General features: G+C 39.8%; 5 protein-coding genes across 6 annotated transcripts in view; 2 read left to right on the forward strand and 3 right to left on the reverse strand.

Annotated features, from left to right (window-relative positions):
- The first annotated feature begins 651 nt into the window (after window positions 1-651).
- Window positions 652-3,036, forward strand: ankrd24 (ankyrin repeat domain 24). The gene is made up of 6 exons (XM_072438072.1): window positions 652-981; window positions 1,135-1,368; window positions 1,685-1,861; window positions 1,933-2,094; window positions 2,152-2,217; window positions 2,540-3,036. Exons 1-6 carry the CDS (start codon window positions 652-654, stop codon window positions 2,606-2,608), a joined length of 1,038 nt encoding a protein of 345 aa, XP_072294173.1. The 3' UTR covers window positions 2,609-3,036.
- A 111-nt stretch (window positions 3,037-3,147) lies between these two features.
- On the reverse strand, window positions 3,148-14,142 carry shc2 (SHC (Src homology 2 domain containing) transforming protein 2). Of its 2 annotated transcripts, XM_072438349.1 has the most exons (14): window positions 14,033-14,142; window positions 12,233-12,496; window positions 9,914-9,984; window positions 8,129-8,189; window positions 7,930-8,049; window positions 7,810-7,863; window positions 7,583-7,634; window positions 7,002-7,128; window positions 6,520-6,700; window positions 5,624-5,717; window positions 5,019-5,195; window positions 4,611-4,948; window positions 4,384-4,530; window positions 3,148-4,304 (listed from the first exon to the last, which is right to left on the reverse strand). In XM_072438349.1, the coding sequence occupies exons 2-13, from the start codon at window positions 12,416-12,418 to the stop codon at window positions 4,402-4,404; spliced, it is 1,590 nt and encodes a 529-aa protein (XP_072294450.1). In that variant the 5' UTR covers window positions 12,419-12,496; window positions 14,033-14,142; the 3' UTR covers window positions 3,148-4,304; window positions 4,384-4,401. The 2 variants fall into 2 exon arrangements, with proteins under 2 accessions (XP_072294450.1, XP_072294448.1); XM_072438347.1 differs by lacking the exon at window positions 14,033-14,142 and having other exon boundaries at window positions 12,233-13,412.
- A 556-nt stretch (window positions 14,143-14,698) lies between these two features.
- Window positions 14,699-17,034, forward strand: cks2 (CDC28 protein kinase regulatory subunit 2). The gene is made up of 3 exons (XM_072439287.1): window positions 14,699-14,900; window positions 15,770-15,897; window positions 16,566-17,034. The coding sequence occupies exons 1-3, from the start codon at window positions 14,842-14,844 to the stop codon at window positions 16,616-16,618; spliced, it is 240 nt and encodes a 79-aa protein (XP_072295388.1). The 5' UTR covers window positions 14,699-14,841; the 3' UTR covers window positions 16,619-17,034.
- On the reverse strand, window positions 16,934-18,600 carry cimap1d (CIMAP1 family member D). The gene is made up of 4 exons (XM_072439286.1): window positions 18,113-18,600; window positions 17,922-18,032; window positions 17,612-17,725; window positions 16,934-17,534 (listed from the first exon to the last, which is right to left on the reverse strand). The coding sequence occupies exons 1-4, from the start codon at window positions 18,150-18,152 to the stop codon at window positions 17,047-17,049; spliced, it is 753 nt and encodes a 250-aa protein (XP_072295387.1). The 5' UTR covers window positions 18,153-18,600; the 3' UTR covers window positions 16,934-17,046.
- Window positions 18,601-18,840: 240 nt separating this feature from the next.
- Window positions 18,841-22,500, reverse strand: part of cpamd8 (C3 and PZP like alpha-2-macroglobulin domain containing 8) — a 25,276-nt gene continuing 21,616 nt past the window's right edge. The window contains exons 41-44 of the mRNA XM_072437911.1: window positions 22,425-22,500; window positions 21,830-21,904; window positions 20,435-20,621; window positions 18,841-20,354 (exon numbers count right to left, since the gene is read on the reverse strand). The exon at window positions 22,425-22,500 is cut by the window's right edge and continues 137 nt beyond it. Of these exons, the coding sequence (XP_072294012.1) occupies window position 20,354; window positions 20,435-20,621; window positions 21,830-21,904; window positions 22,425-22,500 (339 nt within the window). The 3' untranslated portion in view covers window positions 18,841-20,353. The remainder of the gene's footprint in view (window positions 20,355-20,434; window positions 20,622-21,829; window positions 21,905-22,424) is intronic.

The raw sequence follows: 22,500 nt of genomic DNA on the forward strand, positions 1-22,500 counted from the left end.
ATCAGGTATGATATTCAGTCTTTAGAACAGAATTATTTTGATGAAAACGTTTTTTTAAAAGCATTTTCAAAAGTCTGTCAATTGGATGAACGTTTTTGGGAGGGAATTTCCCCTAACCCTAACCCTAACCAACACACCCTAGAGACAATTAGGAGTATCTGTTGCAGGGGTTCCCAAAATGTTCATGCCGGGACCCCCAAAATGACCATACAACCGACTCTGACGTCTGTAATCATTTGAATTTGTAAAGCTTTTAAAATTAGGTTTAATTATATTTATTTTAGTATTTTATTATGTTAACTGACTTAATTTCACTAAGACATACTGTTTTCAATTACAAAATAGATGTACTACAATGTCTATTGAGGGGTCAAACTCACTCTCTAAAAAGTTTGTCCAGTTGACGGAATTTTATTATTTATTGCAACTGTGAGATTAAACAGACTGTATCAGAATGTTTTCTACAAAGTTTCACCAAGTAGCAATTGTGAGTTAATAGCTAAATGAAAAGCATTTTAATTTTTCCTGCTAAAAATACTGTAGGTTTTAATGGTTAGAGATATAGTTCAAGGGCTAATTCACATAGTTACATCGTTTTACCTTTCGGCTCAACTTGCTGATTAAAGTCTAACTGTAATTGTGTGTATCTCCATGTCTGTTGAAGACCTTTCAAGACAGACCCTGGCCGCAGTTAGAGAGGAACTTGAAGTTGCGAGGCAGGAAGCAGCTCAGGCGTTGGACTGTTTGTGTGCTGAGCGAGAAGGTCGAGCTCAGGATGCCCTGCAGGAGAAAGATGCCATCCCGCTCTCTAACCATCACGAGGCGTTATCTGCAGTATCAGAGCAACTAGCACAGACACTGCAAGAGCTCCAGGAGGAGAAGGCACAAAGGGGACAAGCTGAGAAGCGAGCTGCACGACTAGAGACCAATTTTGAAGCTCTCCAACACTCAGTGTCCAAAGAAGAGCATGAGAAAGTCAAGGTTGTTAAAACAAATATTGTTCCTAAATAATGCTCAAAATAATGAGACATAGTTATAAGTTACAAAATGCTAGAGAAGACTGGAGAAAAATTACATCCATGCATTTTATCATCATGTAAATTCTGCTTTTGTGCTGCTGTGTTTATATGACAGGAAGAGCTACAGCACGCCCTGCAGGCCGTACAGGGTAAGGCAGCAGCAGCTGAGGACGCTTTGACTGACAAAGAGATAGAGCTGAGAGAACTGAAGTCACAGAAGGCAGCAGAGCAGGGTCTAATCTCCAAAGAGGACCATGAAGCACTGCGTCTGTCTATGCAAGCAGAAATAAATGCAATAACCACTCGATTTAATGATCTCACTCGCAAACACGAGAAAACCTGCACAGAGGTAAGTGTTATTATCTTATGGTTATAGTTAAGTTGTATGCTGTTTTTGTGGGTGCAACAATGAGGGCTGTGTTCTATGACGGCCTCTTGTTTCCTTTTACATTATTTATATAACTTTCTCTTGTTCCTTCACTACCCTTATTAGGCCGTTTGTGCTTGACTATCGGACCAAAACTCCATTTGTACAATGATATTTTCCATGTTCCCTTACATTATATATCTGCTAGTGTATGTGTGTGTGTGTGTGTGTGTGTGACATGTATACAATCAAAGTTGCTATAGTATTATTATTATTTATTTTTTCTGCCGTTCTACAGGTTTTCCAGGTTCAGAGGGAGGCTCTTTTTAACAAAAGTGAGCGACAGGCTGCAGAGACTCAAGTGGCCGCTATGCAACAGCAACTCAATGAAATACAAGCTCAGTCCAGTCACATACAAGAGCTCTATAACGGGATCCAGGAATCTCAAAATCTAGTGAAGGAGAAGGATCGTAAGGTACGTCACAACCTATTCAGTTGCATCTGTAATTTCGATAATATTGACTCAAAATGATGCTCTTGTTGTAGATCACAGAGCTGTCCAAAGAGGTTTTCCGGCTAAAGGAAGCTCTAGGCGCTCTTTCACCTCCGCTGGGCATTTCCTCCTCTTCTCATCATAACAACAACAACAACCCTGGGCAGCAAGTGGCCTTACAGAACAGAGTGGCTATACTCACCCAGCAGCTCCAGGTACAGAGGAAATTCATTGTTTTTATTATTTTTATTTTGACCAAATTTTTTTTTCAGGACTGGGAGAAGAAGCACAGGCAAGTTGTGACAGTGTATCGCTCTCATCTTTTGTCAGCTGTGCAGGTTAGTTTATACTGTACAAGCCACAAACACTTATCAAACGATTTACCCTTTTAAACTAACTGCAAACCAAGTCTCAGAATGCACCGATACCAATACTGATATCCGATACCGGCTCTGATTCATCTGCTCTGCCTATTCTGGCTGTAGCTAGGAATTTATGTTGCAAAACAATTTTTTGGCCGATGTTGTCCCAGACGTACCAAAATGTTTTAACTATTATTTATTCAGAGTCATTTTGAAATTAGTTAAAGGCTTGTAACAGGCTTTTTGGTCTTGCTATCGAACTGAAAAAGCTTGACTGGTGCATTATTCTAATTTACAGGGCCATATGGATGAGGACGTTCAGGATCTTCTGTTCCAAATCCTGAGGATGTCACAGCCAGATCACTAATCTGTAAGATTTATATCCAGAAATTAAACCACAGGGCATGGATTACATTAACAACATTCAATCAGCTGTTATGTGGATTGCTCTTATTGTAAGTTTATACCTCATCGCCTCAGCTTAGCAGAGAACATTTCAGTGCCTTTTTTAGAATTACTGGAGCTTTTGCTGGTTTCCGAATGTGGACACGGGGTAACTATTGCAGAGCTACGCCATGTTTCCCCAGTGAAGCAGTGGATAAGGTTGCACGTGTGTAGTTGTTACCACCGCAGTGTTGTGAGTTCAATTCTCTGCCTTGACCATATGCCGAATGTCTCTACCCTCTCTCTCCCCATTTCACGCTACAACTGTCCTGTCAAAAAACCTTCAGCACAAACAAACAAAAAATCTTAAAGAACAAAAACAAAAATACACACATTTGTGACAAGCTGCTGTTTTATATGATTTGGAATAATAAAAGAAAACATATATTACCTGCATGTTGTGTCTTGTTTTACCTGCATCATGATCACTGCTTATTGACTAATAACAACAAAATACATGTGTGCCTTTAACTGTGTATTATTTTATTGGTAAAGCTACTGTTGAATGAACTCGCAGACCATTAAATAATTTGCTTGTGCATCAGACGCTGACACATGGCACAGAAGGCAGAAACTCATGAGTGACAATGTCAACATCTCAAACTGTCTCTTGTGAAGCACAGACGATGAACAGAATAGAATGCAATGTAACAGTTTGCAGAAATACAGTGTAAATAGTTGATATTATACAATTATTATGTTGTTTTTTTCCTGAGTTGCAGTGGACATACACATAAGGACACAAGCACACACTTACAAAATGTGTTACTTAACAATAAGCATCCAGCATTAAATAAAAGCAGCTTAATTTACTGTTAATAGCTATTATTGTGTTGTGTTTTCATTTTTTAATCAGGTTATTGTTTTGCATTTGTGTCATAACTGCATATCAATAAGACCAAAGCCTGTAGGTATAAGGCACTGAAGTTGAACATGATAGAGATGTACAGACTTAGATACTAAGTGTAGCCAAGAAAGCTATTGGGCTTCTGAGAACGAGAACAGTCAAAGTCACACATGAAAATATGAACAGCCCTTAAAAACATGTTTCAGAAAAACTAAATGCTTAAAGTAGGTTTACTATATTGTAACAAAATGTAACTTAATAAATTATGTTGATAACACATTTCTAAAAGCAGGACCAGGAGTCTCTGGTTAGTACATCATTGTCTGTATCTTATTCAAAATATAATTTGTTCCATCTGCGTGACCTGTAAGTCTGAGTCACCAAATGGAGCGGACACCTTTCAATGAGATTAATTTAGAAATCCTCAACAAGTTTCATTTTGTTCAGTAGGCTTCGGTGAAAGGTACAGCTTTTGTTCCTTGAGTGGCACTTTTAACAGGACATAATGTTACAGATCGCAACCACAGACGTCTTGTGTGTATCTTTGAACACAATCCTCTGTCTTTTATGATATCTCAAAACATCCACGACCGTACAACTTTGACATTTACAGCTCCAAAATCAGTAGCGTAAAACAGATCTGTTACATTTTTAGATAATTTTCTTAAATTTGTCAAAAAACGAGTGTCCCGCAAAAATATTGAAGCCGTTCTTCACAGCTGGGATTTGCCAAAGGTAAAAAAAATGCAAGAGTTTTCATGCCAGTATGAATCTGTAATGAGAACGTTATATTTTCAATCAGAAGTAAATAAAAAACAAACAAAATCAGCAAAATCCTTATAAATAGTTACCATTTCATACAGATATTCTTATGGTTTTCTTTTGACAACTTGTTTGAGGTGAAGCTCACTCTCTGCTGCTACAATGGGCAGCTCGTTCTTCAGGTGATATGAGATAAGGTGACTTATGCTTTCAAACAGCATGTCCTTGGTCCGGACCTGAATAGTGAACAGTGAGAAGTATGATTTTGTGTGCGCTGGGTAGCATGTTAGGGTCTTGACAAGATCGGTTTACTCACCACTCCTTCAGGATCCACCAGCAGCAGGTGTTTGGGCAGGCCACAGTGCATGCCTGTCAGCACATACTGCCCTGGATTGGTTGTGCTTTCCCGAACTAGGAAGTCCCCATCTCTAATCAAGAGTTTCTCTGCATCCCTCCGGCTCATACGGCTGTGGTACCATGGTTCTCTGCGCAGTTGCTCCTCATTTGGAGCCACAGGGGCCCGGCGGCGGGGAGGACTGGGCCATTGGTCCTCCAGCACACGCACTCCTCCTCCAGAGCCAGACACAAGGGGCACAGTGGAGCCTGCGAGTCCACTGCTGGCCTCGTGGAGTTTCAGAGCATCTTCAAACGGCCCTGCAGGAAGTAGGCATAGAAGTGAATAATTAAACTAATAAAACATCTCACATTTAAATACCAATCTTACTCATATCAAAGAGGTCTTTCTTGGGACTGTCGGGTGCTTTTGCTGCATTGTGTCCATTGAGCTCGTGTGTGAGAGACTCCAGGTTGTCCAGACTCTGAGTGTTGACATACTGGTGCTCCTCATAGTCTCTGTTTACTGGATGTCCATCAGAACACAGGTATCCATCTGAGGTCAATCCTGAGGAAATACAATTTGAGTTTTAATTGCGGCAACTAAACAAGTCACTAGTTTGTTTATTTTATATATGAATCAGAAAAAAATTGTGTTGTCATTGTCAGTGAAGAAAAGTCACTAACTAGGAATTAGCTGTGACGATATAGTGCAACATACAACAATGAATAATACAGTAAAATATAAACTAGAATAACATCTGGAAATTCCAAAAAAGAGGGTCTTAAATGAAAATATTTATATATACATTGACTGAATATAAATACATGAATGGTGAAGAATATATGCCTTTTTTAATTAACAATTAGAAAAATGAGATCAACAGTCCCTTTTCTCAGTGATACGACCATAAAATCTGCATGTTAAAAGTGGACAATTTTGAAAGTCTTCATTGGGTTCAGACAGTGTACGTTCTCTACCACATGGGGTCTCACCTGAGCTGTGAGTCACCTCTGTGTCCCAGTGAAGTTCATAACACAACTGTCCAGGAGGATGTGAGGTCGGTTCTCTCCGAGACGCTGAACCCATCTGCTTGAACACACCACAGTATTTAGCATTCAGCAAAAGGCAATTATATATAGAGTTTTTATTCAGTTACAAATACATCTATGTGTGCTTCTATTTGAAAAGTAGTAAAGAGCAGATAAACTATATAAACTTAGTGAGAAACTTATTTCTAATAACTGCACAGTCGTTTGGTCCAGTGTTACACAGGAATACTTTCAAAACTACAGCTCGCTCAGAATGGAGCGTCCATGGTCGTTATTGGCTGCTCTCATAGGACCAGTGTGGATGAGATGCACATCACTCTATTACAGGTCGACTTACTCTATTATTAAAGATAAGCCTTCTGTGTTACATGCATGATGCCTCTATAAAAACAACCCCAAATTATTTGTAGATAAACAGTGGGTTGGTCAGCTCAGGTGATTTAGTTCTCAAAATCAAATTGTTTGAGGAGAACTGCATTGTTAAGATCCCCAGCAGCTTAGAATCATCTGTTTGTGAGCATAAGATAAAGAGGACACAGATATTCATTAAAACGTCTTTAAAATTAAAAAAATATAAAAGAACTGTATTGAATATTAAGTTGTATTTCCTTGACATATTTTGTAAAAAGGTCAATGTGGTTACGTATAACGTTTTATGAAAATGTAAATTTTATGCTGAATGGACCCGAGAAGAATAGCGACCACTAGGGGAAACTCTGAAAATGTTTTATTCAATTAACTTTATGATACTTCTATATTTTTTATGATAATACAATTTATTTTATTTTTTATTACTGTCCTATCTTGCAATGGATTATAACACTGTTGTGATGATTTACCTGTAATGTGTTCCTGCTCTGAGGTTGTGTGTGAATGTGACCAAGCAGAGCAGAACTGGACCGCAGCCTGGTGTCTACCACTCCACCAACAGGGGGCTCCTTCCCCGGGATGCTGTTGTAATAGTTATGATCTGAGAAGTCCTCCTCATCGCCCCACATCGCCTCCTCTGGCCTCACTGACCTGGACATGGCAATATTCATCTCTTTCTATTTTAAGAATATTCACAGTTGAAATAATATACCATATAGATTTCATAACCATGTGGATTTTCAGACTGATTAGTTCAAATTAAATTCGATTGTCAAACTTTGCAGACACAAGGTACATTTAAACACATTCCACTACCCTTGTTTTCAAAGTGATGAAAAATGAACAATTCTAAACAAAATATCACACCTATTGACTGGTAAAATGTACTAAACATGTCACCTATACACAGGAAGTTGAAACCCAGGATAATGAGGCGAGTGAGAATAGTCACCTTTCAGCAGATGTCATGCTCTTTGGGGGGCTGTGCAGATATTGTTTGAACTGCAGCTCAAAAGCCTGACCAATTGTGCTGATGACACTCTGAGCCAAACCATCCGAGCACTCCAGGATATGGCAGGCTATGGGACAACAACCAAACAGAAGACACTGAGTCATTATTAAAGTATTAATCATGGGACACTAAGATTAATATATTCTTATTTAGCATATTATTTATGATCTGATGTTTAGTGCCATATGAACCATCTCAGACTCTAAGGACTTCAGGCACCGCCTCCAACTGGTGCCAGCGTCAGAACTAAACATGAGGAATCTGCATTTCAGCTTTGTGCAGCTACAATCTGGAACAGTCTTCCTGAGACGGACTTCTATTCAACAAAATCCTGTTTAGATGTGTTTATGAATTGTGCTCTACAAATACATTTGCCTTGCCTGCTTCTATGGCCAATAGCCACAGCTGTCCTGGGGCAGAATCATGGCTACCAATCTGTCCCTCCGCCCTTCGGACCGTAGCAAACAATCACACAAAAAACAATATCATGTAATGATAAAATGCACATGAAATATGCCCACCTCTTTGATTTACCGGATCTTTTGCCACATATGCAACATAATCAGGAGTATCCTAGAGCAGAAAGAAAGAAAATGCAACAATCCAGTTAGAAAAATAGCACATAACTAGATCAACGCCGTTAAGTGAGTCCTAGGCTATGACATTTGAAACCAATGAGCACCCATCTGCTCACTGCCAAATGTCCATTTCAGTCATTTAAAGGGAGAAGAGCTACAATTGCACTCACTGTGTCTCCCCCAGAGGCAAATGAAATGGACTGCATAGGGTGGTGAGCGATCACCTGGAACACAGACAATCCCCTGTTTAATCCTCACATACAGGTGTGGTGTGCTTCTGAGGATCTCACCTGTCGTGTGGTTGGGATGAGAAGGCTGAGTCCTTCTATGGAAATATTGAGAGCGATGCTCATGCCTGCAAACCGGAGGTTACTCTTACCCATGATGGACTGCAGAGCTTTATTTTGCGCCTATCAAAGACAAAACAACCTTATGAAGTAATTGGCATGAAATAATAACTGTAAAAAAAGCCAGATTTATCGCACAAACCTTCTTACGCCATGCACCCTTCCCACCAGGCACTGATTCACACAGTCTGTTGATGGCTTCTCTAATTAAGAGAATGAAAATGGGTTCATAGGTCAAACTATAACAGTGGGCAATACGTTAAACAAAATGACATGTTTTTGTCAATACACATTCTTATTAACTAAACAGCACAGTAAGTGAACGTTACAAACTAGGGCCTCACTGCAATGGATAAACGTGTACTTAAACATGAACAGAGTCTTTGTGCTGTCTGCCCCAGGCTAAGGTCAGAGGTCGTAAGCCCAGAACAGGTCAAATGTTGTAAAAGCTGTTTCCAGTGTGTTTAGACATTCTTAAAACTCTTCTTTTCTTTTAAACTTTAATCTTCAGTTCTTCAGAAGATTCAGCTTACTCAGTAGATATATTTAAGTTTACAGAAGATCACTTTTAATTCAATAAAAATCAGGATTATCTAAGAGCATGTTTTTCAAGATATTGCTTCCAGAGAAAATGCCTAATGGCTTTTTATCTCTAGGTCTCACTGTGACGTTTACATGTCTAGCAGAATGTGCGTGTACAGGAGAAGGTGGTGCATTTGCTGCAAGGGGACAGCAGTGAAGAACGCCGCTCTCCCTATCAAGTGGCTCATAAATATTTAACAAGACATGGCCCAAGAACATCTCATCCAGAGGTCTTCACGTGGATTTTAGAAAGAAAAAAAATGACATTGTTGTTATGAGTCATGCTGATGTGGGTGGAAAGAGAGACAAGAGAGTGGAGGAGCCATAGTCTGATGTTGTTTTTGTCTGCATCAAGACACACTGTTACTTACACATAGAAAGTACTGTTCTTAATACTGTAGGAGTAAATAGGAAACCACAATGCTAGGGCATGGTTTAAATTGTAACACAATCCATTCTTTTAAAGTCACTTTTTTGTGCAGAAAATGAACATAACAGTACATCGATTTAGATTTAGATTCTTGATCAGTACAGATATAATGGAGCAATAACGAATTTTAGACAAATACCATCCTCCTTTTGTTGTTGTGACCTGAGACTTTATCCAGCGGGGCGCATTCCCAGGACCACTGCAGCTTTCCACAGTCATTAGCAAACATCATCAATAATATATTCCTCGCTCTATCGCTCCATCTCATGCACCCTCTTCTCCCTCTGCACTTAAGCCTGGGACGCACTGTGGGCTCCGATTACCAATTATTGATTTTCTGGCGGGAGAGAGGCGGGGAGGGTGAGTGACTAGAGTGCAACCCTCCCGTGAGGTAATGGAGTGCAAGAAATCCGTTTTATAACAATAACATCACATGATCGGACAGTAATCCTGAGAGGAAATGAACTTAAGGTGCACATGTGTACTGTTACTTCAAAATAAGTATTATTTGGAAATATAAGTCAAATAAGAGTCATCTGAACCTTGACATTAATGTAGCTGAAAGGACAAAACATTAAATAATGTGCAACATTTAATATGTCTAAAGATAGAAAAGACCAAACTGAGAAAAGATATTTACTCATGTAAACCCCAATAGAAATATCACCCACGTAGTAAAAGTGTGCTGCTAGAAAACTACTGTGAAAAGCAAAATGTATTTGAAAAGTTACTCAAGTAAATATAATTGATCTGCAGTAACTGAGTAATACCTACCTATGAGTTTGAATTCTTTTGCATTTAGGTATGTAGGTCCATCGTTCTTTGCACTTACAAGTCCTCTGTTTTAAAGCATTATTTGGGGCCCAGGTATAAATTGTATTTGTTTCACATTATTAAGTGAGTAAATCACCTTACCTGGTCACCTGAGTGCGTGTGTTGAAATCTAGAGAGCGCATTGACTTCTGTACTTCAATACAGCCCATGTACTGTGAAAGCAAATTCATATTTTAGCAGTTTTGAGGAGAAACTGTACACAGACTCGACAACAAAAAACGCCTGTATTTTTTAACACAAAATAATCTTCATGTCATCATTTGGTCTTCTGATATAAAGCTCAAGCTCATTCTAAAACTGTCTGGAAAAGGTATGTGTCAAACGAGTAACTGGTTTTGATATTAGTATTAGTATAGATAAGTGTGTTTTCAGATTGTCCCAGAAAGGATGGAGATCAATATTGGCCTGACAGACTTGAAATGTCAACATAATATGATACCAAGAGTCAACATAGTATGATCTTTAAGTGTTCCAGCCCCATGATTATGCATCCAGAGGAGGAGGTTTGAATAGCAAATGTAGTGAGACTATGGAGGCCAGTTAGACAGCATTATGCCAGAATTAGACAATGGCATGTCAAGAAAAAATAATATAGCTCCTGTGAGACTATGTTAAACTGAGAAATGCAAGGGAAGGATCTGATGGTGTATATACTTATGACAAACCTAAGTTGTTCAGATTGTGAGGCTGGAGAATTTGAAAGTGATGCCGCTTGAAGACATTCAAGTATATTTACAGCATGAAACGCTAAATGTACATTTCCTGTGTCAATTTGGTGTTTTCCTGCTCAGTTATAAAACTTCTCTCAGCATGGAAGGTTTTGGAGTCTGTGTATAGTTCAGGTAACAATTATTCGAATACTAATTACAATTTTCTCAATATTAGTTGCTATCAATCCATTGACTTCTAAAACATTGTAATATGAAACTTGGGGACAGCCAAAAACAAACGTATTAATGGCTGACGGTTCAGGAGGGCGGGTCATAGAGGCGTGGCTAGATTAGAAGACTTAAAAGCACATTTATAGGATTATTTATATTTGCGATTTTTGCTAATGTGATTGCTGCAAATTTAAGACTACCGGTCAACTTATAAAACCAAACAGGAAAAAAAACGATCTCAGTGTCTGCAGCTTAAAGATTTAGAAGTCTTTCATCAGGAGAATTGTGTTGGCAATTTAGTTTTATTTTCTCCAATGCCACAACTGGCTGGTGTATATTATGAAATCCAATTCTAATGCAACCTAATAACAAGGATACACTTTTATCTTCTCAATATGGTAACAAATAGGTGGGGTAGAGTTGGGAACATGGTTAGTGTAGCTTCAGCAGAGTCTGGATACTTCCCAGATGGTACACAACACCAAAAACCAAAAAACCTGCAATATTCTTTCTATATAGTATTGTATAGCCTAATGTTTCTTCTCCGTCCGTTATATACACGCATGCAGGTGTGTTTGCGGTACAGTAAAGCAGTGAAATGACGGATGTGGCAGAATGGTTTTCTCCTATGGGAGCAATGCTGATTAAATGTCACAGCACAGCAGAAATATAATGTCACTCTGACACTATTACATGCACTGCCTATTGCACTGCTTGTATTTCATATGTCACACCTTTAATAGTAGCTTTCCAAAGTATGTACAAAATTCCATACACATGACTGATTTAGGGCATAGAGTCATCAAGGAGATTTCTCAAAAACAGCAATCCAAAACATCCTACAGAGAGAAACCACTCCCATACACCATCCTTTCCCACATCACATGATGCAAATGACTGTGATTAAATGTAATTGAATATAGGAATGAATGGAGCCTGTATAATAGCATTAGAAAGCATCTCAGCCTCCAAACAGGACTAATCAACGACAATGGCATTAGTTTGAGGCTACAGGATAACGCTAAGAAAAAGGAAGCTGCGTAGTGATTGAGGGAGGAGGCGTAGAGGAGAAGGAGGTGGAACGAAGCAGGGAGGCAATATGGAGATCCCTGTAAACACATCATGACTCTATGTGTATGTCTACTTTTTTATTTTCTGAGAATGTATTCTTTTTTAATAAATTGTGCAATACTTCTTATAGGCTTCATTTCAGGTGTTAGCATACTCAAGCAGAAGTCCAAATGACTATCCTATTTCAAATGGAAAATAATACACCATGGGATGTGCTTTGTTTATCTCCACCCTGTGTTTTGTCTGACGCAGTCCTCTAGGCAGGCGCACCAAGGCAGGCGCCTCTATCTTGATTAAATTATATATTCTTCAGCCTCTGCTTCATGAGCTGCATTGCTCAGTTTCTGCTCACCCTCTGTCTGCACCCAGGGGGAATGTTACATAGAGCCATCATCATGATTTAGCTGCTCTGAAATGTTAAAAGTACAGATATATATTATGCACTTACCCTGACAATATAAGAGGCACCTGGTCCTGCAATCTTCTTGTCAGGATGGAGCCAGCCTTGGGTAGGTTTGTGAATAAAGCTGCTTTTCTGGCTGAGCTCCTCGCTCCCGAGCCACACTGCTCCCTCTCCTCTGGTCCTGCGGTTTAGTCCTGACCTGCAGCTGAAAGTACTTCCAGGGCTCGCCATGGCCTCAGTAGCCCCAAAGCTGTGTCCACCGGGGTTAGTTGAATTTGCTGAGGCCACTGCCCTTTGACCCCGGATGGCCTGTAAGGAACATGGAGTGACACACACAGGGTCACATGAGTTAAGCACAGCTGCTAGGCTGGCCACTGGGCCGCTGGCTGCCACATTGAGCCTATGTGAGGAAGAGGAGGAAGGAGAGGCAGAGGTCTGTGAGTGTGGCACTGCTGCTCTGCTAGAGTCTTTACTAGAGCTGGAACTGGAGCTGGAATTGGATGGGCTACGACTGAGTAGCGAGTTGGAGAACTTCCACTGAGGCATTTTAGGAATGAGCATACAGAAGGTAGTGGTGCCATCCTGCTCCCCATCCAAACATGGAGAATCTGCCAGTGCTGCAACACCACCAGATGCAGATGAGGACCGGAGGCCAGGTTCCAGAGGGGGCAAGGGGGGCAGAGGGAGGCTTGGCGTGGAGGAGGAGACCACTGGTGTGGCCACCACTTTGCCACTCATGGCTAAGCTCTGCATCAGGTCGTCAGAGGAAGTCACAGATTCATTGCGAAAACGGCCATACTTTGGCATAAGGAGCATGCCCGGAGGAGCCGTCTGTAGCAGGAGCTGAAAAGGGGAGTCACTTCCAGAGGACAGATGGATAGAAAAGGGGAAGAGGGGAAAGGGAAGGGGAGAGGTGAAAATAATAAAGAGCCAGAGCTAAGATTACAGTCCCCGAACACTGCAGTATATTCCTGTCAAAGGGAGGTGTAGGCAGTCAGGTCCTCTGCAGTCCGCACACACACACGGTCCCACTCCCATGCCGCTGTCCTCTGTGTCTGTGCCGGCCTGGTGGCTTTTACTGCCTCAGGCTGCTCTCTGCTCTCTCCCTCCCTTTCTCTCTTTGGATGATGTCATTGAGTCTATTAGCCCTGCCCTGCCCAGCAGCTTTTAGACAGTATTAGCAAAGACACATCTGCCTTGGTCATTACTCTCTCACAATCAAAACAACATCCATGAATAACAAATATGTATTACGTTCAGAGTTATTATGCAACATTTTTGCTATAGCCTATAAAACAAGAAGGAGTCTACCTTGTACAAGATGTCTGATGATTAATAAAATGTAGATTAACTACAAGCATTTATCTGTTATATTTAAAAAGTTAGTATTTATATAAATAAGAATACTGGCACCATGAGTTACATCCAATTATTTTAAGTGGGTATGTGTTCTCACTTGCAATTCAATCTCTCTAACTGACAAAAACAAAGACCCGTTACTGAAGACTCCACAATGTGCCATCTGCACTTCCCTCGGGAGCTATGAGGCTGATCCTTGTACAGCTGAGCACAAGCACTTTCAAATGATCTGAAATAAAGTCTGATATTTTACTTTTGAAGCACAACAAATTCACCAAATCACTTCAATCAATGTATTAAAAAAACAAAGACTATTTGTTACACTTCAGGCCTAGTCAACATACAATAAAGAGGTTTAGTTCTACAAATACAAATATTAATACCAGCTCATTGGTTACGTTTACTTAGTTTAAAGTATGTGTGGTATCCTCATAGTCTGCCATTAATCTATTCAAATCAACAATTGTGAAATATAAATTTACTTACTCATGTCAAGCCAAAAAAGATACAGTGGCTCCTTTTTCTGAAGTTTCTCTAAAAAGTTTCAACACCAAAAACGTATGACAACAAACTTTACCCTCCTTCTTCTATGCAGCCAATCCCCATGAGCTTCAGAGTAAAGTTACTGATGAACCAATGGGTATTGATCAGTGCATTGCAATTGTGGCAGTGTTGGTACTGTGACAATAAACAGGCAGGCCTAGAGAGGTATTTTAACAAATCGTCACAAAAAAAGCCTGGGAATAAGTTAATTTGCCCTGTCAATAGTAAATGTTTACCTTTTGGGACTGTGCATTAGCATTCAGAGTGGGAACACATCATGCTGTGAAAAAGCAACACTCATTAAGGTCCTGACAAACGTGATTACAACAAGAACACAATCGCACCTGCAAACAAAATGACTTCTAGTTTACGAACTACAGAATCGAAAGCACAACAACATTAATATCAGCTGGATTTAACCGATACATGACTTGTAATCGAATAATATAATGCATTGTGTGTTTGAATCATCACTTCACATACAAATCAGAACACGAATGTACCACAATGTAAACAACCATAATGGAGCATCACACTTATAGACGATCTCAGTCATCAGGACAGAGGAGGGCGGGTCCTGGTTCGTCCATGTGTCCACTTCTGACCAATCACAGCAAAGCGGAGGGCCGTTGAAGTTTTGAATAAACAGCGGCATATGACAGCAGCAGGAGCTCCCGTGATTTTACTGCCGTCGTCTGACTTTTCGAGCGAGACGAACATCTTTTAAAGCTGCACTTTATTGTCAACGAAGCATGTCGAAAAAGCAAATATACTACTCCGATAAATACACCGATGACGACTTTGAGTACAGGTAAAGAAAAATGCTATTTGGTGCTAACAACTTGCTAACGTCTCGTATGTGTTTTTTTTGCTGCATGGCTTTCGCTAACGCTAAGCTAGCTATGGTGGTTTAGCTCCAAATAATACAATATTTCACAATCTTTGAGTTGCTTCGACTACACTTGGTGGTTTGTGTGAACTTCAATGCGGGAGAGCTGTCATAAAGGCTAAGATAGCTGTTAGCTAACGTTAGCTCCTCGGTCCTGACAAACTGGCCAAAGCTGCGTTACATAATTAACGCTATTGCCATCACATGCAACCATCACCACCGAAGGCGAAGTGTCATTGCTCGAGCCTGACCACCTGTCCCTCTAGTGCTGCCACTATTATTGCCACTATTATTGCCACTATTATATGAGGAGTCGGTGATTATTCCCCCCCTGAAATGTATGTTGTTTTATTAAGGTTTTTAAATGCATATACTGAAATTTATGTTTAAATATGATGACTGAAGGCGTTTTTTTTCTTTCAAATGTATTAAGTTTATTTTGCAAATGTGATTTAATCATGTTGGTGACGGTCCATCTCTGTTTTAGAGTTAGTAGTGTCCAAATAACAATTATAAATATATAAAATACGATTACAATCATTTAAATAGTCCACTAGTCACGTTTATTCTGCTTGATCGTTTTGCCCTGTCCACGTTCCACCCTTTTTAAAGAATGTTCTACTTTTTCATTGATTAAAAAAAAAATGAAAATATGAGATTTCTGATGAAAACATGATTATGTTTATTTAACAAAGCTTTGCAACTTGTCCCTTCTACAATTTAGGTTTCCCCCCTAAGCTCAACCCTTGACGTGTAGTATTTTCATCTGTTCTCTCTCTACAACTCTACAGACACGTGGTACTTCCAAAGCAGCTGGCAAAACTGGTGCCCACGTCTCATCTGATGACGGAGGAGGAATGGAGAGGACTTGGGGTGCAGCAGAGCCAAGGCTGGTTGCACTACATGATACACAAACCAGGTGAGACTCTTCACTTCCACAAAAGGACACGTCTCAGTCACTATCCAAGTGTTTTCAAAACGGCTGCTCCTCGTGGTGGCGATATGATGATGAGGGGGGAAATAATCATAATGGATTTTTTTTTTTTAAGTCATTGTTGATTGATTTTTGCTTTTCTTTTTTCTAAAATAATGGTTTCCCTATTGCTTTCATGATCATAAATAAGGATGTCACTATACCTAATATTTATGTTATGATTATTGTGAGAAAAAAAAGTTAATTGATTATTTACTATTCCTATTGTCCAACACATTCTATGACTCAAGTTTGTGGCTAGTTTTACAAAATCACTTTCTGAACGATGAATTATGTTGATTTGACGGATCAAAAGTACTTTAACTTTAGCTGTATTTTTGGACTCTAGATAAAATTAAAAAGACAATATTTTCCTTCTAAATTTTGTTATGATTATTATATTTTAGTTCTAAGATTATTATGTGACCTGAATAATCATGATTATTGATAATAAACTAGACTAAATCTCCACCTCGATTAAATCTGATTAATTTAATTTTAGAAGCCTTTGTTTTTGCACAGAAGTAAATTTATTGCAGTTTATCCAGAGGGGAATGAATGTTTAATTTGCCATTACAAATTGTAATGTTGTTTTTTTGTTTTTGTTTTTTCAGAGCCACACATACTGCTTTTTAGAAGACCCCTCCCGAAGGATTTAAAGGAATGAAATTCCTGTACTACACACTCACCATCTCCTGGATTGTCATTGTCTTGCAATGCAAACACTACAAAAAGTTTATATCTTATGTGTTGCAATCCACTAGTTTATTATTCTTTCAGTCACCTCAGTTTTTATGAGGTAATGACAAACTTTATTTGCTATTATTCCACTGTAAAAAACTGACTGCCATTATCTTTTTAAAAATGCAATCATTTTGTGAGCAAAATGGTTTAAATGCATTGTTTTATTTTTTCCCGAACCTCAAGAATTTTCTTAACTGTGTTTTGAAAAAATTTAGTTAAAACTCTGTTGATATTTCTGTATATGTACATACATGCCAATTTAATTTTAGATGATTTTGCCTGGGTCATGATTGCTTCAAAGACCTTTTGGAAATAATAAATGTACTTTGTACATTGAAATGACTCCTGTTTTCAATCAGGTAAATGTATGATTAGTGGTGTGACAAATTCAGAATGCCTGGTGCCTAAGGAGTATGCAGGGGCCCGGGCTTTATGGACCGTCACAGTTTCAGGGTTGTATGTCCCAGGACCTGGTTTCTTGGTGTGCTCCTTTGGTAAAGTGTGGCGTCCCAGAATTGAAAACGCTGGCTGTCGAGGCAAATAAACATTTGGATCTGTGCTGTTGTACCCACATGGTCCTGGGGTTTTGGCCAAGTCCACCGCGGGTCCCCCAGAGGTGTAGCTTGCAGACATGGTGTAGCATGCACTGGCTGGCTTGTTGGGGACTTGAGGGCCCAGAAGTGGAGGCAGGCAGTACTTATTTGGGGAAGGTACTGCGTCCACAGTGCGGTAGAGTGTGCGGGAGGCCATGGTGTAGCGAGGGGGCCGGCGCTGAAGGTTACACGGTGGTACCTTTTCAGGGCTGTATGTGCCTGGCCCTGGGGTCTGCATGAGTTCTTCTGTTTATAGAATAAAACAATTACTGAGATTAGTTTCCAGTGGTATAGACGGTAAGAATATTCAAAATGTCACTTACTTTGAGCTCGCATTCTGCGGAACATTGAATATGCAGGTGCTCCATCTTTCCCAAAACGAGTTATTTTGGCATTAATATGATACATGGGCCCAGGACTAGAGTCAACAGAGTACACTAAAAACAGGGAAGATTTAACACTTTAATGTGACTATATAGTAGTAAATACGGTAAATAAGGCTACAAGCATGAGATATCCTGGGCTGTATCTCCCTCTGCTGTTGAAAATGTGGTATTACACACAATAGGGAATTCTTAAAGCTCTTAACTTCTTGTGTTCAAACACTAGTTTTTAGGAACACTGGTTACTTACTATTGTTACTCATCCGACCATGGAATGAATATGCTGGACTGGTTGGTTTTGTAGAGTCATGGCCAATAAATCCAATGGTGGGAGGAAGCCCATAACGACCAGGCCCTGGTCCTACAAATGTAAGAAATTACACAATAATAGACCACTTCACAAACAATGCACGAAGATTAAGATATTTTCAAACTTCATACCTTTTTCTTTTCCTGCAATTTGTGGATATTTCTTCTCCATTCCAAGAGCACTTTTGTAGAGATGGTGTAGAAAATGTACTGTTTTTAACGTACAATATTTTCTATAGGATTCTGCATTATAAATTGACTTCCCTACCAATACTGTGATCAGTGAATATCCTTAAATTCCTCCAAACCCCATCCAAGTGACAGCTGCCCCGCTGCTTTGCCCTGACGCTCCACTGACTGTCATTGAAGTGAATGGCGACCAGAGCTGCTTGTAAAGGTGCACTCAGCTGCTCCCAAAGAACAATGTCATCACTCGGATTCACTCTCATGTAATGCTACCTCCCCCCCAGTAAACCATGAAACCAAGATCCCCCTCTGCCTGCTTTCTCTTTTCACTCTTTCTGCTCATTGCAGTGTGGAGAAGCAATATCACTCTTCAACCATGCATTAAGTTACCGGGGAGACTGATGCAGGCAGCCATCCAGGTATTCTGCTTTGTTATTGCTAAAGGACTCCACTCTGAGGCAGCTAAAGCTCATGCCAATATTGAGCAACATTACTTGAGAAAAAGTAGTTAGTAGCAGTTTTAACCAGTAATGCCAGTGCATCTAAAACAAAGCAAACTTACTCTAAATGTATGTATAGCCCAAATGCATTGAGTGTAAATTAAAAAGTTATTTTCCACTTCTGACAATACTCCATATGTCTTCATTTAGCTGACTTAGGGGCATTAGACAAGGTTTCTAAAAGGAAGCTAGAGATGAATGTTTATTTTCCAGATTCATTGGCTGCATACTATTACTATAACATAGATGCCAGGTCAGTCCCAGTTCAGCACATGTGAAGCAGACGTGGCCTTTTATCTTGAGCAGTTGATATGTTTCATGAATTGCAGCTGGAGCACACTTCTGGAAGTGAGAGCACACTCCCTCAGATGTTGTTACACTTTTTCAGGCGTCTTTGATCTGCTCTAATGCAAATTATGATTTGTACTGGCAATTTAAGGGCCTCCTCTGCCAGAGGCCACAGTCACCGAGATGGATGACAAGTGATGTGCAGAAAAACAAACATTAAACTTTAACAGAGGTGAACCCACTCACAGCTGCTGCTTTGGCAACTGGGTTCTGTTGTTAGCAGTGTCACAAACACAACATAGCACACACATCCAAATGTTTGAGATGTATTTGCTCATACACATGTTTTATGCTTCTCACTGAAACACAACAGGGGTAAGAACCATTTATCAAAGCGACGACCTTATGCCGGAACATGGTTATTACACTGGCAGCAGCTGACAGGAAATTATCTCCAGACTTAACGAGCCTTTGAAAGGAAATGGAGCCACACAGCATTCATAAACAACAGCAATGCCCCTCTGTCTGGCTCCGATATGGCCCCAAACCCGACTTGACAATCATCCAGAAATGTATACTTTTGACTTTTTATTTTTGTTTGATTAAAGGCACATTAAAAGGGCTGTAAATTACTAAATTTGGAACATTTACATAAATTCAAAACTACATTTTTGATTGACATTGATTGCTTCTGAATCAAAACAATAGCTTATAGTCTGTACAACATGTGGGTCCATCTGTACATTCTGGAGTGGGTCCAGTCTCTGCCTGTCTGTGGGCTGCACAATGTAGAGCAGAAATGATGTCTTTGAAACGTAACAAGTGTGACCATAGCAGTGCTTAATGGATTAAAATGGAATATCAACAAAGATCTCTTATGTTCTGCAGCCCTGTAGACTCAAAACACTTCATCTTATGATCCTGTAAAGCATATGGTTAGCATATGTCCAGCAGGATACCAGCAGAATCTTGTCAACATTTCATCAACTGGGTTAAAGCTTGCTATGAAAGAAAAATATCTTTGACACACATAAGAAGTGAAACAGCAATAAGGTAGCAGAATAAAAAAAAAGAATACTGTAGATGAGGGCAGGCAAAATGTAACAGATTTATAACTACAAATAAATACCATCAAAAATATTACAAAATATTTTGTTTTTAGTGTAATTACAAATATAAATACTTGATTCCTCTAGTGATTATAAGGCAGGACAATGAAGACAATACTTGGTGCCTATAGATGAACTGAAGTCTGGAGGAGACTATTTTCAATATACAAGAAAATCATTCACACTTTTCACATACTCTTTCACACCAAAAACCTTCTCCAGACTAAGTGTGTCTCTGGTCTGTCATATTCACAAATAATGTACAATTTGGAGGTGAGCTCAGATTTGTTTCTGTGAAAAGAAGAAAAATAGCATTTACTTTTTACAATTCACCAATGTTACTGATGATGTGGACAAAATGATCACTGTACCATCGCTCTGGACTGGTTCTTGTGTCTGGCGTTGATGGCTGAATATCCTCAGGAACCTTGGACTTAATCTCTGCTCCAAGTGGAAGGTAAAGCTGGTCTTCTGTGTTGCCATCCGCAAGAAACAGGTCTGGGTCGTACTCATAGGAATAATAAGAGACTTCTGCAATAGACACTTGATCCTCTTCACCTGGAAATAAGATTTGAGTTAATAAGAGTTTGACCATCAGTATTTGTCGAGTTGCAATAAAGTTGTCCCTGATTTGTATAGTACAAGACACCTGCAGACCAGCTGTAGCAATACTTTAATGAAACAGCAGGGGGCCCTCTGTTCCTAAAATCTTTAAATTCCATAAAGTGATCATAAATAAGTCTTCAGTTTCAGTAAAGGCAATTGTGGGTTAGCAACTGAATCAAACCCTTGAGTCTACAAACTTCATTGCTCAGGTGTTGTTTGCCATAGTGAAACTACATTAAGTGTTAGCTAATAGACAAGTCTGTGCACAGAAACTAATTCCTGTGCGTTAGGAATGAATGAGTGACAGTTTTTTGGCTGATCCTGTCTTCAACTATTACACTCTCTGTGCACTTAATCAGGTATGCCGTCCACATTCTGCCCTAATGGTTTACAAAGAACTTGAAATGAAATGAATCGAATGCATTAAGCTGATCTCAATGCAGCGCGGTGCATGTGAGCGCAGATCTGTTTGTGTAAGCAGCATACATTGTGAGCAGGTGTGTACGCGCTCTTCTATATGATTTTGCACAAGTAAATGTGATTGGATAACAGCATTCCTGTGGTGAGTGTGAAGTTTAAGCTTTTGTACTAAAGGAGACTCAGAACAGCTTTGTGAACTCAGCTACCAAGAGCTGCAGGCATGAGGCAAGTCGGTGCAGGTCGTACAACTTTATCCACACACCAGTCATTAATAGGCCACTTTTTATCTCGCCCTACACACAGGTCTGCTAAAGACAGCCACAAACGTTGAACTACTGTTGACAGACTAACTGAATGAGAGCAGTATGTTTTGCAAATTTAAAGGCTTTTTCACTGCATATGTTTCAGTAGCTACAAGTTTGAAAATGAATGCTTTTTAATGCAGAAACATTGTGGATGCAGTGGTATGTGCATCTTTTTCCTCTCCATTCTCTGCTCTTGACATCATGTGCTTCACCTGTCTTTGGCTGATACTTCTCTGACCTTAACCTTTTCACTGCCCTCACTCACTCTTTCATATGTCGGCACTTTTCTTCTTGGGCCAGTGATCTCACCAGTGATCTCACACCACAAAAACAAACATCAATGTTCAAACCACACACAACGTTTAATTCTGCTTTTCCACCAGCCTAGAAAGGGTGAGTTTATGAAAACATAACCGAGAAGCAGTTAAAAGCTACCTGTTTCTACTGGCACAGAGGGCTGCTCTGTTTCCTGATTCGCCGCTGCTGGCCTGTCCTCAACTGTGGTCACCACTAAGAGACACATTAAGACATAAACAGATAGGTAGTTCATATTTCCATAATGACAATGGACAACAATGGAGCAAACTGTATTTTGGTTTTCAAATACACATGTCATTTTTGTCCTGGGTTGTTTACAAACAAACAAGACAAAATGATCCTGTCGATAATTCAAAAGCATTTGGCACATTCCCAGGTCTAATCCCACCAAAGTTTTGTCTATGTCTTTTTCCAATCTGCTCCACAACATGAAGGCTCCTTTGTTGTTGGGCTGTGCGTCGGAAAGGAATGTGACAAAGATTTCAAAGGACTGGACAAAAGCACTCTCTCATTTGGAGAGCCCTGTAATACAGCATGGCGCGAGGAGCAAGGGTGCAGGGGCTGCTGCGGGCGGAGCAGACAAAAAAAGAAAAGAAAAAAAGAAAGTCATCCAATAATGAGCAGCACACCTGAACAGCTGCGCAAAGTCAAGCAATTCTGTCTGGAAGTACGACCAAAGAGACAAATCAGAGCTGTATGGGTGAGCACTTACTGTGAGAACATAGGGACAATGGAAGCTGCTTGATTTGGGTACCATTTCGACAGGCAAAAACATCCATTTGGCATTG

The sequence above is a fragment of the Eucyclogobius newberryi genome, unplaced genomic scaffold, assembly GCF_026437365.1.
Source record: "Eucyclogobius newberryi isolate DKJ021-1_F unplaced genomic scaffold, fEucNew1.0.hap1 SCAF_9, whole genome shotgun sequence".
NCBI classification, from domain to species: domain Eukaryota; kingdom Metazoa; phylum Chordata; class Actinopteri; order Gobiiformes; family Gobiidae; genus Eucyclogobius; species Eucyclogobius newberryi.

Excerpts from the sequence above, each read along its gene's own strand:
- ankrd24 (XM_072438072.1), top strand. The coding sequence starts at position 652 with ATGTCTGTTGAAGACCTTTCAAGACAGACCCTGGCCGCAGTTAGAGAG. Across the intron at positions 982-1,134 it reads AAGAGCATGAGAAAGTCAAG|GAAGAGCTACAGCACGCCCT; the intron begins GTTGTTAAAACA and ends TTTATATGACAG. Across the intron at positions 1,862-1,932 it reads TGAAGGAGAAGGATCGTAAG|ATCACAGAGCTGTCCAAAGA; the intron begins GTACGTCACAAC and ends CTCTTGTTGTAG.
- shc2 (XM_072438347.1), bottom strand. The coding sequence starts at position 13,003 with ATGCTCCTTATGCCAAAGTATGGCCGTTTTCGCAATGAATCTGTGACT. Across the intron at positions 6,701-7,001 it reads AGCATGACATCTGCTGAAAG|GTCAGTGAGGCCAGAGGAGG; the intron begins GTGACTATTCTC and ends TGCCATGTCCAG. Across the intron at positions 4,531-4,610 it reads TGGTGGATCCTGAAGGAGTG|GTCCGGACCAAGGACATGCT; the intron begins GTGAGTAAACCG and ends TTCACTATTCAG.
- cks2 (XM_072439287.1), top strand. The coding sequence starts at position 14,842 with ATGTCGAAAAAGCAAATATACTACTCCGATAAATACACCGATGACGAC. Across the intron at positions 14,901-15,769 it reads GATGACGACTTTGAGTACAG|ACACGTGGTACTTCCAAAGC; the intron begins GTAAAGAAAAAT and ends ACAACTCTACAG. Across the intron at positions 15,898-16,565 it reads CTACATGATACACAAACCAG|AGCCACACATACTGCTTTTT; the intron begins GTGAGACTCTTC and ends TTGTTTTTTCAG.
- cimap1d (XM_072439286.1), bottom strand. The coding sequence starts at position 18,152 with ATGGAGAAGAAATATCCACAAATTGCAGGAAAAGAAAAAG. Across the intron at positions 17,726-17,921 it reads TGGTCGGATGAGTAACAATA|TGTACTCTGTTGACTCTAGT; the intron begins GTAAGTAACCAG and ends CCCTGTTTTTAG. Across the intron at positions 17,535-17,611 it reads CCGCAGAATGCGAGCTCAAA|AAGAACTCATGCAGACCCCA; the intron begins GTAAGTGACATT and ends TTCTATAAACAG.